This window comes from Macrobrachium nipponense, chromosome 21, assembly GCF_015104395.2.
Source record: "Macrobrachium nipponense isolate FS-2020 chromosome 21, ASM1510439v2, whole genome shotgun sequence".
NCBI classification, from domain to species: domain Eukaryota; kingdom Metazoa; phylum Arthropoda; class Malacostraca; order Decapoda; family Palaemonidae; genus Macrobrachium; species Macrobrachium nipponense.
In genome coordinates, this window is record NC_087212.1 from 27,125,317 (window position 1) to 27,139,829 (window position 14,513).

Sequence of the window (14,513 nt, forward strand, 5' to 3'; positions counted from 1 at the left end):
CTGGTAACCGCACGTTTGCTGCCAAATTACCTCCCACGTTCTGCACGCTGTAAAATACTGAGTGGATGGAGAAGCAGCGGCATAATTCCCATAAATTTGCAAGCACGGGGGATGAGGAACATTCAGCGCTGCCGGCCCTGCTGGAACCGTGACTCATATAATGCGCAAGCAGACCATCCAAGGTTGGTACGCCTGGTAAGGCCTAGCGCTGACCACGTACCATCTAACCTATGCGCTTGCGTAGCAGGAGCCTGGAACAAAGATGGCGGATCTCCCCCTCGTACTTGCTGGGAACAAAGGAGAGTGCATTATTCATAAAATTACCCAAGGCCCCTCCTGACGTTTCCGATACAGAACCGCTAGGAGAAAACCGAAGGGGTATAGACAATTCAAAAGCAGGTGGAGAAACATATGGAGCAGCCTGGTTTATTACCGATACAAAAAGAAGCCGGTAAGGTTTGGTCATCCAAGATTGGCGTCACCCCCTTTCTTTTGTATTGGCTTTTCCCATAGAACTTCTTCCACTGTTCCACCGACCAACCGCGACAAACAGAACACGGATTAGTACCGTACATACGTTTTCCCTGCACCTACTACACGTTGGATGAGGATCCGTCGACACCGCAGGTTAGGAACCTAGAACAAGGGAAGCCACTGACTCCTGGGCATTTCCTTTGTCTCCTCTTCGAAGCGGTAGACGATCCCGATGTTGAGGCAAAAATTCTCCATCATACCACGTATACACTCTTACCACACACTGATCACACTTGGAGAAAGAAAAAGGAATGAAAAATAAAAATGAAATGGATAAAGAACGGGCAAACTGAAAAACCGGCTTTAAATGAGATAGACAGTAACACTCTTATCTTAAAGGCGGTAGGAAAATAACTGATGGGTCACAGGTAGCCGTGGGCATTCTGGGTATACATGCCCCGTGACCTGGTATAGATGCCATTAGTCCCTGGATCTCACAAGTGTAATTTTAATTCTACCGGTTTCCAGCTTGGCGCTAGTAAATCCTAATGTTAAGACCGAAGGTTTGTTTCGTGTATGAACAATCACAATTTTTGGAAGTAAATTGTATTTTTTTTAACTATACAAACCTGAGGTCCTTTACATACATGCCCTCCTCATGCCACCCCTCAATTTGAACCTTGGCCGAAAGGCAAAGTAGTGTTTACATCCGGGCAGGCTAGCCTACCTGCCTCCCATGGTAGTTACTGCCTAACCATCTTGTTCAAGAATTTAACGGCCGTAATTCCAGCTACGCCGAAAGTAATCCTTATGTGAAGGACCTCAGGTTTGTATAGTTAGGAAAAATACAATTTACTTCCACAAACTGTGATTTTACATTTGTTATATTGAAGATATTTTGAAAACAAAACATTTATATCAATATTAATGTTAGGGAAAATTGAATAAAATCGGGCAAACTAAAACCGGCTTTAAAACAGATAGAAAGTAATCACGTCCTATCTTATAGGCGGTAGGAAAGTAACTGTCGGGTCACAGCATTCTGGGTACTACATGCCCCTTGACCTGGTATAGATGCCAAGAGTCCCTGGATCTCACAAGTTTAATTTTAATTCTACGGGTTTTCTGCTTGGCGTTATCATTATCCTAATGTTAAGACCGAAGGTTTGTTTCGTATGTGAACAAATTAATGTTTTATGTATCTTTGACTTTTTCTGGTTACACATTTTCTGGGAACGTGGTAATTTTTTAGTCTTTCAGAATGTGTGTGTTCACCAAACTTCAAAAGCTGTGAAAACTAACTTAGCTCTAATCTTTCGAAAAATCTCACCAAATCCTCTCCTGGGGGAAAAAATTACCAAAATGGGGACAATGGCACTACCACCTGAAATCTTATCTCAAAAAGTGCATAAATTGACCAAATTTAAATATCTAATTACTGAAAAAATACAGCATGGTATGATAAAATGTAAGAATGTTTATCCTTCAAACATTTCCAAAAATTTCTAGGGAACAGTGTTGACCTACATATTAAAAGAATGAACTGGATGGATTGGGGAATGTATGAAATTTAGAGACATAGCCAAAGCCCCAGGACTTCATCATACAGATCCATATGGTAAACAAGAGAAGACATTTTGAAAGATGATCACTTTAAAACAATCCCTTGTATAACAGGTGTCTGGTTAACAGTAGGGATCTAGTTTATCTCGCTGCCCACCTTGACTACTTCACTGTTACCATTCTTCCTCCTTTGTAGCAATTTATTGACCGAGAACATTTCATAGTAAGTGCAATATGCACGATGAGTAATAGGTTTATGACACAACTGGCCTCAAATTTTCCATGTAACACTAATTGGATAAAGCTGAATATAAAAAGGTTAATTTTCTTCAATGACAATGAAGTTTACAAATAGCTTATGTTCATACTTATATATCTCAATGTGTATATAATTTTTATGGAAAACTTTTATGCTTTAAAAAACCTGCATCGTTAAAGGAACAGAACAGTTAAACCATCAGATAATGATAGTTCTAACAAAGAACTATTTTATTACTCTCAAATAGACAGAGGGTGAAAAATTCACTGGAATAAAAATTACAGAATATTTGTATGGATTTTCATGAAGGGAAGCAACTAGTCTTTCATTTTGGATTTAAATTAAACAGCCAATTTATGATCTGTGAAAAAAATAAGTAATTTTATAAAATATAACTTACCCGGCAGGTATATTACAGTAAATTATATTTATAAAACAAAAAAGCAAAGAATCCATTGAACAACTGCAACTTTCATAACGACATTATAAAACAAAAAGCAACACTTCCCTCCAAAAAGCCATCAAGATATAAATCTCATCCAATCCTCCTGGCATTCAACCAAAGACCTTTTTAACAGAATTACACACATTTTACAAGAAATACATAAGAAATATTACAATCTAAGACAATATAAAAGATATCTTTATATAAAAATTGTAATACATTCCAAATGCAAATCTTTGTTCAAGGAACTTTCCAACAATGAATTAAATGTAAATACTTCAATTCAATGTAGGTTTGAACAAAATGAAGCTTACCTCTATTTAACACAAATGTGGGGAAAAAATAATACTGCAGTATTTCAAAATAAACAAATTTTTGCATTGTTTCCTAGCATACAAACCCACACCACCATATGACGGGAGATCCCTATGCACGCATGTACATGACGGCTATGTAGACTGACTTTGAAGAAAACCACTAGCTACTTAAGGCATATCCTGACCCTTGTTCCCCCAGTTGTGAACTAGCCCTTGTTACTGTGCCTGATGTTCGCAAAAGGCAAGAGAGATTAGACAAACAAGGGTGGTGAGAAGGGTAACTTGACTCATGATAATGTGGGATTGTATGTTAGGAAAAATACAAATTTCTGTTAAATTTGTTATTTGTTCCGACACATAAACAAACCCACATCATATGACAAGAGACTCACAGAGAATGGAGGACAATCTCTCCAAAAACAAAGAAGAAATCATATAATTTGACAAATGTCTAAAAGCAGGTGGAGAAAATGTGCATACCACTCTGCTTGATGCCACTTGGGAGCTACTAACGTCATCCTCAGACTGTGGGAGATAAAGCATCTGTTGATTGCTCTTTGGATCTGGCTGAATGGCGGGACCACTTACATCATACATCCATGTTGTCCCACTGATGTTGGAATGCACCTTGCATTACAGTTTTCTTGTCTGGCACTGGAGGGCAGTGCAGGGGTAGTTTGAGATTCTTTGAAGTGTTGCACACAGACCATGTTGGGGGGGGGGGGCAACCATAACCTGAATAGTCTGTTCACCACAGATTGTTCCAAGGATTATTCTGTTCCCACAATCTGGTCCAACCTCCTAAGTGTCCACTGCAACCTTTTCCTTCCCTGGAATGTATCTGGCAGTCAGTCAGTCACTTGGTTTCTGGCCATTCGTGCATCTGAACTGCTAATTGATTCAGTACTCGGGAAATTGTTCCCCTTTGTTTGTTCAAGTATGTGACAACCGAGATGCTGTTGTCATGATTATTGTTGTCTCTCCGTGAAGGTACTCCTGGAAGTAGTGTAGAGCCAACCAGACTGCTTTTATTTCCAGGACATTGATGTGTCCCTGATTTTCCTTTCTGCTACACTTCCCTGAAATGCACTAGCATCTCTGGAGGTAACTGGCATATCTGTAGTCCCTGCAAGTGGTTTTGTGGATCTCTTCATCACTGCAGAACCTGTCTGTTCCTCTTTGTAATGGAAATCAGGTTCACCCTTGATCTTTTCTGATCTTTGATCTTTTCCTTTAAATTCCATTGCAAGGTACATAAATGGGCTCTGCCTGGTACAAGCTTTTCCAAAGAGACCAGATATGCTATTATAGTTTGCCAATTCTTTCCTGGGATGAAACAGGGGGGCATTGTAGTTCCCAGAATGCCCTGGGCATCCCGTGACATATCAGTTACTTTCCTACCGCCTTTAAGAAAGGACGTGATTACTATCCATCTCTTTAAAGCTGGTTTAGTTTACCCGTTTATTTTCATAATTCTCCCTTTTTCTTTCTCTGGGTGATCTCAGTGTGGGTGTGACCTGCTAGGTGTGTGTAAGTTGTGAGACATGGAGAAATTTGCTTCACCAACAGAACCTTCTTCGGGATCTCACAAGAGACAAAGGAAATGTCCTGGAGTGAGTGGATTTCCTTGCTCAAGATTCCTAACATCAGTGTCTACGGATCCTCACCCAATGTGTGTAGGTGCAGAGAAAACGTATGTACTATTACCAATCCTTTTTCAGTTCGTCGTGGTTAGTCAGTGGAACAATGGAAGATGTTTTATGGGAAAGGTCAGTACAAAAGAAAGGAGACGCTGCTATCTTTGGGTGAACAAGCGTCTTTGGCGGTTTTTGGTAATTTTGTACATAATTATGCTCCTTCATTCCCAGCAGGAAGAGAGGAGTATCTCCATCTTTGTCTGAGATTTCAGTCCCCAATGCGCAGAGGATGGAAGGAGTTGAAACCAAGTCTGATTTGTAAGAACTGACCAGAATACCAAGGTTCCTGCCCATATTCAAGACTAAGTGTCTGTCTCTCCTGGCTTGTTTTGGCGTTGATGCCAGAACGAGCCAATCATCGAAGTATTGTCGTAGATGAATTGCTCGTGGGCCCTTTCTGATACCAGTTGAAGGATTCTGGTGCATACTTGGGGAGCTGTCGCTACCCCGAATCAGAGCCCCCTGAACTGGTAAGTGACCTTTCTGGAGAAAACTGTAGGAATTTTCTGGAGGAAGGATGTATCAGGATTTGGAGAGATGCACCCTGTAGATCCAAGGAGATTATGAAATCTCCATTCCTGATCACTGCAAGGACTGATCTTGATAGATCTGACAGGTCTCCAACCCCTGATGTCTTCTTTACCAGGAAAAGGTGGCTATAAAAACCTGATAAATTTTCTTTATTTCCATAGCCCTTGCATCGCATGCTCCGAATTTCTTGTTGAAGCTCCCTCTGCTGGAAGGGGAGGAGGAACCCTTTCCTGATAGTCTGGACCATCCATTCCTCTGCAATGGTCTTCTGTCACTCTTTTTACTTGCTCCCAAGACAGGCCCCCCATTGGTCTAATGAAGTGGATTAGGGAAACTGTCTTCCTCATCTACTGGCTCCCTTTGTGCCCACAGAATTAAGTTTGCCAGCCCAATTGAGAGGGTGGGGGTAGGGGGTCAGTGGAACAGTATTGCTGCCTTCCTTCTTCATGTTGACTACCTCTGAAAGATTTGGTGTCTTGACAAAACCTCTGCTAAAAAGGTCCAGACTGTCTACCCCAGTTGCTGAAACTGAAAGGCTGTCTTCTAAGTGCTAGTCTAACAGAAGACAATGGTAAAATGTTTTTTTGCATCTTCTCTCCTGTCTAAAATTGCCTGATCCAATGTTCTTGAAAGAAAAATTCCAGCATCTGTCAAAGCAGTTTCTCAGATTTGACCAACTGTCTGAAGCGATCTTTCTTTGTGCTATAGAAAGGAGATATTCTCTTCTTTTCAATAGTATGTTCACTATATTCTTTTTCATGCACTTTACGGCTTTACCAGATGGAGGAAAGAAGTCTTTCATAACTAACCACTAATCATTAGAGACTATCCTTTCACGAAGTGTAACAATAGCCCTTGACAGTTGTCAAGCTAAGAGGCAGCTGTCAAAAGTCCTTCCTAAGGTTAATTAAAAATTCACCATCTCAGCACTAGTAGTGACTTTTGATCCTATCTGACGTAAGTAGTCCAAAGAAGTATTACCAGACAACCGGGATACTGTCCCATTAACTATCCTGGGAAAAGAGGCTGGTTTATCCAGAATATATTTTACTTCTTTCATTAAAGAAGAGTTCACAAAATCTTCAGTTTCATCTCTCTCAGGCTCCAGCTATCTCAAAATTTTCTGTATCATATATATATACTTTCAGCAAACTTTAACCCCTCACCTAGAAAATCATGTGCTCATTAACTGAATTCCAATTCTATGTCCTTCATCTAGATGGTCTGAGTTGTTTCTGATTGCTCTTACTTACTGGTGACCAAGGTTCTCGGTTCCTACGTCTTGGTAGGGGAGATGTAAGAGAAACGTGATGCTTCCTCCCTCCTACTGTCTGTAGGCCTCGTTGAATGGTAAGAGGATGAATGAGACTGAGACCTATCACAGTTGCCTCGTGAAGGGAACCGTGCCCATGGCCGAGACCGTTCCTGTGAGACAGGTTTTACTCCTAGTTCTATCCGGATAGAACTAGGAACAGTGACAGAACCTATTAACGGATGTCTTTGGCTTTGTAGTCCATTCCCTGGAGTTGCTACCCAGAAAGGAGTCTTCATTGATGATGTGGGGGACTGACAACCCAATACCTGGATTTTTGAGGCACTGGATGGCTCTTTTCTTCATAACGTCCATTCTTGAGGGAGTTACCATGCTGCATTATACTTCTAAAGTGGGAATGGGAGGTGACGAAAGACCATGTGAGACAGTAGTGCCTGGATCAGTGAGGTAAGGCTGACTTCTCTCTCTGCAAAGCCCATTACTAAGGGAGGTACTGTGGTGGAACGTGACCACGTGTCCCAAAAAGTGGGAGATGGGAGTTTGTGATGAGAGGGAAAGAGCTTTCTGTGTTTTACAAGTATTGAGGAAGCAACATGCAGTCATGCTTCTGGAATGTGATCGAGAGATGCTCTCAGGTGGGAATAAAGTTTGGTTTTCCTTCTTAACTGTGGAAGAATTAGTACAACAGCGTTTCGAAAATCACGGTGATTGATTGAAAAGAAATCTGAGTCAATAGAGGCAGATCTCCCTCTCTTCTATCGGTACCCACTCGGACCTTCCTACATATGCTCTAACTATTCTGTTTTCTTTGCCATGCTATCCGACACACTAACACTCGCCAACTCTTTTGTTGAGGAATTTTGACAGCACTGACATCATCTCTTGAAGAATAAACAACTTCTGATCAGGGAAAGTAAAAGACTGGAAATTCCTACCAGGAGTGACAGGTAATGGAGAAGGAACAAAATCAGCAGGAAATTGGATGCAGGTAATGGAGGGGCCACATTTCTCTATGGAAGATGATGTAGGTTTCTTTTTCCCCCTTTTCAAACTTTTTCCATTGAGAAGTTGTCCACGATTCACATTCTAAACAAGTCTTATATTCAAGAATATTTTTTCCTCTACACTTCGAACACACTGAATGCAGGTTAACAGAGAGCAGGGACAAGAATTTTCAAATCTTCCCTTTCCCTGTAATTCCCATACACCGATGAGACACTGTTTTTACTGTTACTTTAATGGCTGGGGGAAAATATACTTAGAAACTGCAAACACTTGAAAATACACTTATGTCTAGCAATACATAAAAGCAACACTACACTATTTTGGGAGAAACTAAGAAACAGAAAGTTTCCACACATCCCTAAAGAATTCCACTGTCCAGCACAGGTGCACAACACAGGTCCCAGCCACACATGATTTCATGATCTAGACATTTTCCACTAAAAGTCGCACAAAGAACATATAAGTTTAAAATATGCAGAACGTATAAATAGCACTTGTGAGTGCCAAGACCGCTAGGGAAAAATTGGAAGGAACAAGGGTGAAGGTAGACACTAAGTAGTTAGTCGTGTTCTTCAAGGTGAGTCTACGCAGAGCCATCATGCATGCCTAAGGCTATCCTGTCCTATGACATGGGTTTGTTTCTATGTCAGAACAACTTTGTACCAAGATTTTCATCACCAAATTATTAAAGGAAAAATTTAATTTACAAATGCAAGAAGGCCAGGAGATTGTTTATACTTTGGTATCTGTTTCTCACTCTGTCTATAATAAAATAGATATTTTCTTTTGGAAATTTCATACATCCTTACATATATGTTGCACTTAAAAAAAGTTAAATTATTACACCAATATATAATCAACATTTATCTTTGCCAAAAACACTAGAAATCCCATTAGTATTAAAGGAAAAAGTTTTTATCAAATAAACCCTTCCTCAGTAATTTTGCTTTTTTATATCACCACTACTAATCTGGCAGTACTTCCTTGTTCTTCAAGCATTTTTCAAGATGCATATTACCTCACTGCCATGAGATCATTCATTCCTCAATTCCAAACAGAAAAACAAACAATTACAGTAGGATAGCAATTAAGTGTACAAGTTCAGATTGATAGATATTAAAGATATCACAAAAGGTTATTCCGAGGCAAAGTTGCATCATGAAACTTTTGTATTAAAACCTCAATTCCAACAAGCTAACTTCCATCCCCAAAAGGAAAGGTGAAACCAAAGTTCATCCACATGATATTTTTATGCATTAGTTTTATTTAGGGAAGAATGATATCTTGCCAGGCATCATACCCAATCATCAACAAGTGCAGTTTCCACCCCAATGGCAAGTTCACTAATAAATTTTGTTACAAATGAAGTTTAGAAGCACTGTACCATATGCAAGGTTTTCAAAGTTTGAAAGAACCTGAAATTGAAATCTAATGTCCCAAACTAAGTTTCAATCTCCTAACCATTCATTGTGATAATCTCAACACTCATTCTAGCTCTCCATACCCTATTTAACATTCTGCCTCTCTGGTATTCGTGTACAGTACAAGCTCTTTAAGTCATGTTCAAATCATCATATCACAACCCTCCAGTACTGTTTAATGCTATTATAAACTTCACCATTAAACAATACCTTCCCTTAAAACCACCTTCTCAGTTCAGCACCAAATTCATTTCTCATATCAAGGAGCCAATTTTTTTTTATCTTATCAATACACCACAATATGCCTCCTAGAGTATATATTTATAAATGTGAAGTTTAAGACTGAATCCTCATTTTCTTTGGAGAGGCAACTACAAATCAAACCTGCTTTCACCTAGGAATGCCAGCATCCTTGACTGAAAATGCCTTAGTTATCACTAATACGTTTTGTATGTGGCCACAGATGACCCCTTACCTCTACCTTGAGCATTTTATTTGCCAATATCCAGATTTCTTGAAGTGAATTTTTAGTTTTCTCCTAAACAGAAGACATTAAGAATGGTTTTATTCTACTTCTGTTGATTGGTTGCAATGACTTTATCATGGTCAATCTTGAAAAATACTTGTATCTTTCAACAAAGTCCAGATTCTTGATTAATACTTCAAAAAAAATTCCAATATAGTGTGTATAACATTTACACACTCTTGCTAGTATTCTTCTTCTTATCCTTTTTTTTTTATTTTGCTTTTCATAAATTATCCCAGATTTGGCTTACTAAAGTTCCCATCCCCAGCTATATATTTTTTGGTAAATATAACCTCAGTTTTTCCAAGTAAATTTGCATGACAAATCACATTTCTCAAGTGCCTCTGTTTAACAATTTACTTAATTTATAAAAAACTAACTTTTCCTTTACTTTTCATTTGCTCCTTCACTACCTTAAGCAAATTATTTACCATCCCAACTAGCATACCTAAATGCCCATGTATTTTATTTTACACTTATTACATGGTGTTTAATAAGTCTAACCAGGTAAAGTCAAACTTTTTATGCCTGAGTGCTGTACTGTAAACACAAATGTATGGCATGAAAAAAGTTGAAACTGCTGGAAAAAAAAATGTATATAAAAAGTTAATATTCTTCCCAAGTCAACACCCTCCTCATTTTGATAATAGAATAATGCATTAAGAATACTATAATTAAGCTACAAATTCATAAATACAGAAAATGTACACAGATCCAAACATGGGTCCTTGCAAATATGTTTATGTTATCATACATATCTGAAATTCAGCACTTTCGGTATTATACATGAATGCTTTCATTTATAAAATACAGTCCAGCGATATACAGTATAGCTATATAATTTTGTATTACCAAATGTTGTTTTCAAATGGAGTTTAATTGCTAATAATTTTCCAGTGTAAATGAGGACCACTTCTTTCTTTATTTACAATAAGATGCAAGGTAAAACAGTAAGTTTTACTACGTATTGATATGATCCATGGGGGGTGCAAAACCCAATATCAAACAGCATAACCTATGAATATGGATAATTCCAGGTTAATATATAAAAAAGAAAAGAAAATAATATAATCAATTACATCTACCCCACACATACACAAGAGAAAAATGCTATAGGAATATTATGGAGACACATAACAAACAGGCGTGATTTTAGCTCTGAGGATCCAGCCTTGCCAAAAGCCTCTCGACAGCTGCATTAACATCCCCAAAGGTCGCAATAAGAGCTGCAAAGAAAATTTCAATAACTATCTAATTCTAAATACTAAGCTTATTAATAACACACTACAAAAAAAAAATATATTTTAAAATTCATGAAAGAAATACTGTACTGAAAAAGAAAACCTGAAATACAATACAGTGAACCCCCTTATTCGCCAATTACTCTCTGGAACATATACCCTCATTGTTCACGGAAAATTTGCCAATTTGCGGTATTTTTCAATGAGAAATAATCTCAAATTCCTGTTTTTTTTTTAATCAATTTCATCATAAAATTACCTATTTGTGATAAAACTATTAAATAAACCAGGTATAAACATTTTTAGTGGGCTTTTCTTGAGTTTTACCTAACAAAACCCGTTTTGTTTATCCACTATTTGCGGGTTCTAGCTATTCGCGCAGTTTTTTTTTTTTTTTTTTTTTTTTTTTTTTTTTTCCAGATACCTGTTTCCGCGAATACGGGGAACACTGTTGGTATAAAATCATATCTGTTTTTACCAATATAGAACTACACTTTTGCCAGGGATATTTTTTAAAAATTTTATTCCATTAAAATTAAACAAGAAATAAGGAAACAACCACTATGTTCTGCATCTGGTAAGACAGCGCTAAACCCAACGCTGGCTTCATATTTGGTCATTTGAAATATTCTTAAAACACAAGCCAAACTACTTCATCTGTTGAAAAATCTAAATATTTGAAATACAGTGGGCCCCTCCAATTCACGAGGGATGTGTACCATAGCCCCCCACCCTCCCACAAATAGTTAAAAACTGTGAATACATTGGCCCCCCCCTATTCGGGTTCTCCGGATTCGCGGATTCACACATTCGCGGATTTCTCTCGTGAACGTTTCCCCACATTATTCGCGGAAAATTTGCACATTCGCGGTATTTTTATATGAGAAATATCCACAAATTCCTTGTTTATTTGATCAATTTCATCATAAAATGCACTTTTTGTGATAAAACTATTAAAAAACCAAGTATGAAAATTTTTAGGGGTTTTTTCTTGAGTTTTAACTAACAAAATAGGCTGTTTTTAGCATTTCTATAGGGGTTCCAAAAATTTGCGGGTTCTAACTATTCACGAGGGGGGGGGGTGTTTCTGGTACGCATCCCCCGTGAATACGGGGGAACCACTGTACTTAGAACTCCCTCTAAAAACCCTTATAACTGCCTATCTTGAAAGTTCAGGTACCAAATTATACTTTAATAACATCCTAGTTCAAATATACCCTAAATTACTATCCTATTACTGTATTAATCTTTGAAACCCAGGGGTTGACTGTATTTACCAACATAATCTTTAATACTTCTATTTTTCATGCATATTTGGTGCATGTAACTTCATTATACTGTCTGAATTATCTAGATACAGATTAACATTGGTGTAAGTCATGGTATTCTTTTTCAAGAATCCTCTTGAAACTTACCTTGAAGATTTGCTTCCCGATTTATGAAACCCATCGCTGAAAGCTGCTCTAACTGAGATGCATATTGCTGTTCCGGGTTACCACTGCCTGACAGAGCCTGTGACTAAAAGAGATGGAACAAAATTAGTTTTTGGTAAAATACAACATATATTTTTAATCACTAAACTATACGAAAATAGTGTTACCAAATATTAATGATCACATTTTATTTTGCTTATATATCATGCATCAATTATTTTTGTACTATAGTACTTGAAACTTCAAGGGAAATACAATTTCTGCTCTACTAATATTCTACACAAATTCTCATTACAGTCTGGTATTTTGTAATGTTGAAGTTAAGTTACTTAATATTCTCCCACAGGTTATTTCTTCCTACTTCCTTGTGCTATTATTCACCAATTCCTTCTACTCGAAAGGTTGGCAAACTGCTTGCTTTGGGGTTAGACCTATTAATTTTTCCTTTACTTTTTATATTTTTGAGAAATAGCCTATACCAATGAAAATTACAACCGCAGCAACAATGAAAAATAAATTCTTATACTGTACAATCCCTTTACACAATGGCAAAATTCAGTGTTTACACAACAGATGGACACATGTTTAAACAGTTTGAAGATTTAAGATATAATGTAAAATTCTATGAAATATATATATACAACAAGAATAAGTTAAAAGGTTTTTAAATTTATTAAAACATTTTAGTCTTGAAGTGACATGATTTATTGTAGAATACTTTAGTATGTTTCACAGGGTTTGTTCCAACAGTATAAGCAGTGTTTCTTTTATTTATATCACATGAAGTATGGTATTCTCAGGCACATTACTAATCACTTTTGAATGAAAGACAATACAGTAGGTAAACCTATAACAATGTTCAATGCTTACCATCGTGGTCATTAAATTACTGAAGGCATCTGAGCCTGGTATGAGGCCTGGCATAGAGTTTGAAGTGGAGGTAGTGGTGGAACTCGAAGAGGCTGTAGTGGTGGAATTAGTTGTTGAAGAGGTTGTTGTTGATGGAACAATAAGAGGAGGTAGGCCCATTCCTAAACTGTTAAAGAGTTCCGGTGATGTCTGCCGTAATTGATCAATTCCACTTTGTATTTGAGCCACAGCAGAAAGTGCCTGATTCAAGAATAAGCAACTTTTCAATGATACAATAATAGTGATCATACATTAATTCTTACACCATTAAAAGATGTGGCAAAACAGATTACTGTAGTCCCCAATACAGTAAATGCATAACCAGTTTATGCAGTTTTAGTTTCATGCAATTAGTATTAAAACCAGTGTACTCGTTAAAAATATTTAAAAAATGACTAATCTTCTAAGACAATTTGTATTTTTCTAGCTACAAACCTGAGGTCTTAACAAGAGAATAGGATCATTTCTATCGCCTTGCTGGATCCAGTTAAAAAACAGATGAAAGCAAGAAATCTTGTGATATCTGGCAACGCATGCTTAGATCGGGTGAAGAGTGGTTCAAGGTCCACTCACCTACGCCAATGTGGCAGTCTTTTCTTTAACTGCCTCGGCGTGAGTCGTGTTTAACCTCTCTTGGCCTTTACCTGGTTCTTTGCTGGTTTCGAGTGTGTGTGTGTGTGTGTGTGTGTGTGTGTGTGTGTGTGTGTGTGTTTTTGGCTAATATTATGGCTTCTCCTGCTCCTTCTTGGCCTCGTCAACGGGTTTGCCCCGGAATTCCAGAATTTCCATGTTCTTTTTTGGCTTTGGCGGTGACTGATCCCCGCATCACGTGTAGCAGGTGCCATTGTAATATTTGTACTATAACGAATCCTTGCACGGAATGCCGGGCATGGCCTAAAGAGCAGTGGAAGTCGTTTTATAGCAAGAGAGAGCGTCGGAGGGTTTCGACTCTTCCTTCATGGGAAAGTTTTTCGCCTCTTCCCGATGCTTCGTCTCCTGCAGTATTCACCTCCCCATAGTAGCGTTGTTCCTGTCTCCCTTTTCTTCCATTGATTTGTCGCTGGAGGTATTGGGAGGCCACCAGGCTGATGTTTGTAATGTCAGCCCTTCTTCTTCAGGAGTTAATTTAATTCCCGGGAAAATTTCATGAAGTGATATACTGTATTTGATTTCTAATTTTGTGTCAGACCAAATGACCACACTCAGTCACACAATTAACAGAGTAAGTTACAAAATTCTACAATTTACCCAATTTTCACTTTTACTAAGGGAGTTATTCCTTCCCCAGTTTTCAATATTCACTTTATTATCTCCAAATAAGCAGCTGTTCAGAAGGAAACCACATCAGGATTCAGGACAAAGCTGGGTTCAACACCAGAAAAGATCATTAGGATTTTAATGAAAGCATTAAAATAATTC

General features: G+C 38.0%; 1 protein-coding gene across 1 annotated transcript in view; it reads right to left on the reverse strand.

Moving 5' to 3' along the window:
• Window positions 1-2,499: 2,499 nt before the first annotated feature.
• Window positions 2,500-14,513, reverse strand: part of LOC135197860 (ubiquilin-1-like) — a 130,303-nt gene continuing 118,289 nt past the window's right edge. The window contains exons 8-10 of the mRNA XM_064225041.1: window positions 13,056-13,295; window positions 12,168-12,270; window positions 2,500-10,737 (exon numbers count right to left, since the gene is read on the reverse strand). Of these exons, the coding sequence (XP_064081111.1) occupies window positions 10,664-10,737; window positions 12,168-12,270; window positions 13,056-13,295 (417 nt within the window). The 3' untranslated portion in view covers window positions 2,500-10,663. The remainder of the gene's footprint in view (window positions 10,738-12,167; window positions 12,271-13,055; window positions 13,296-14,513) is intronic.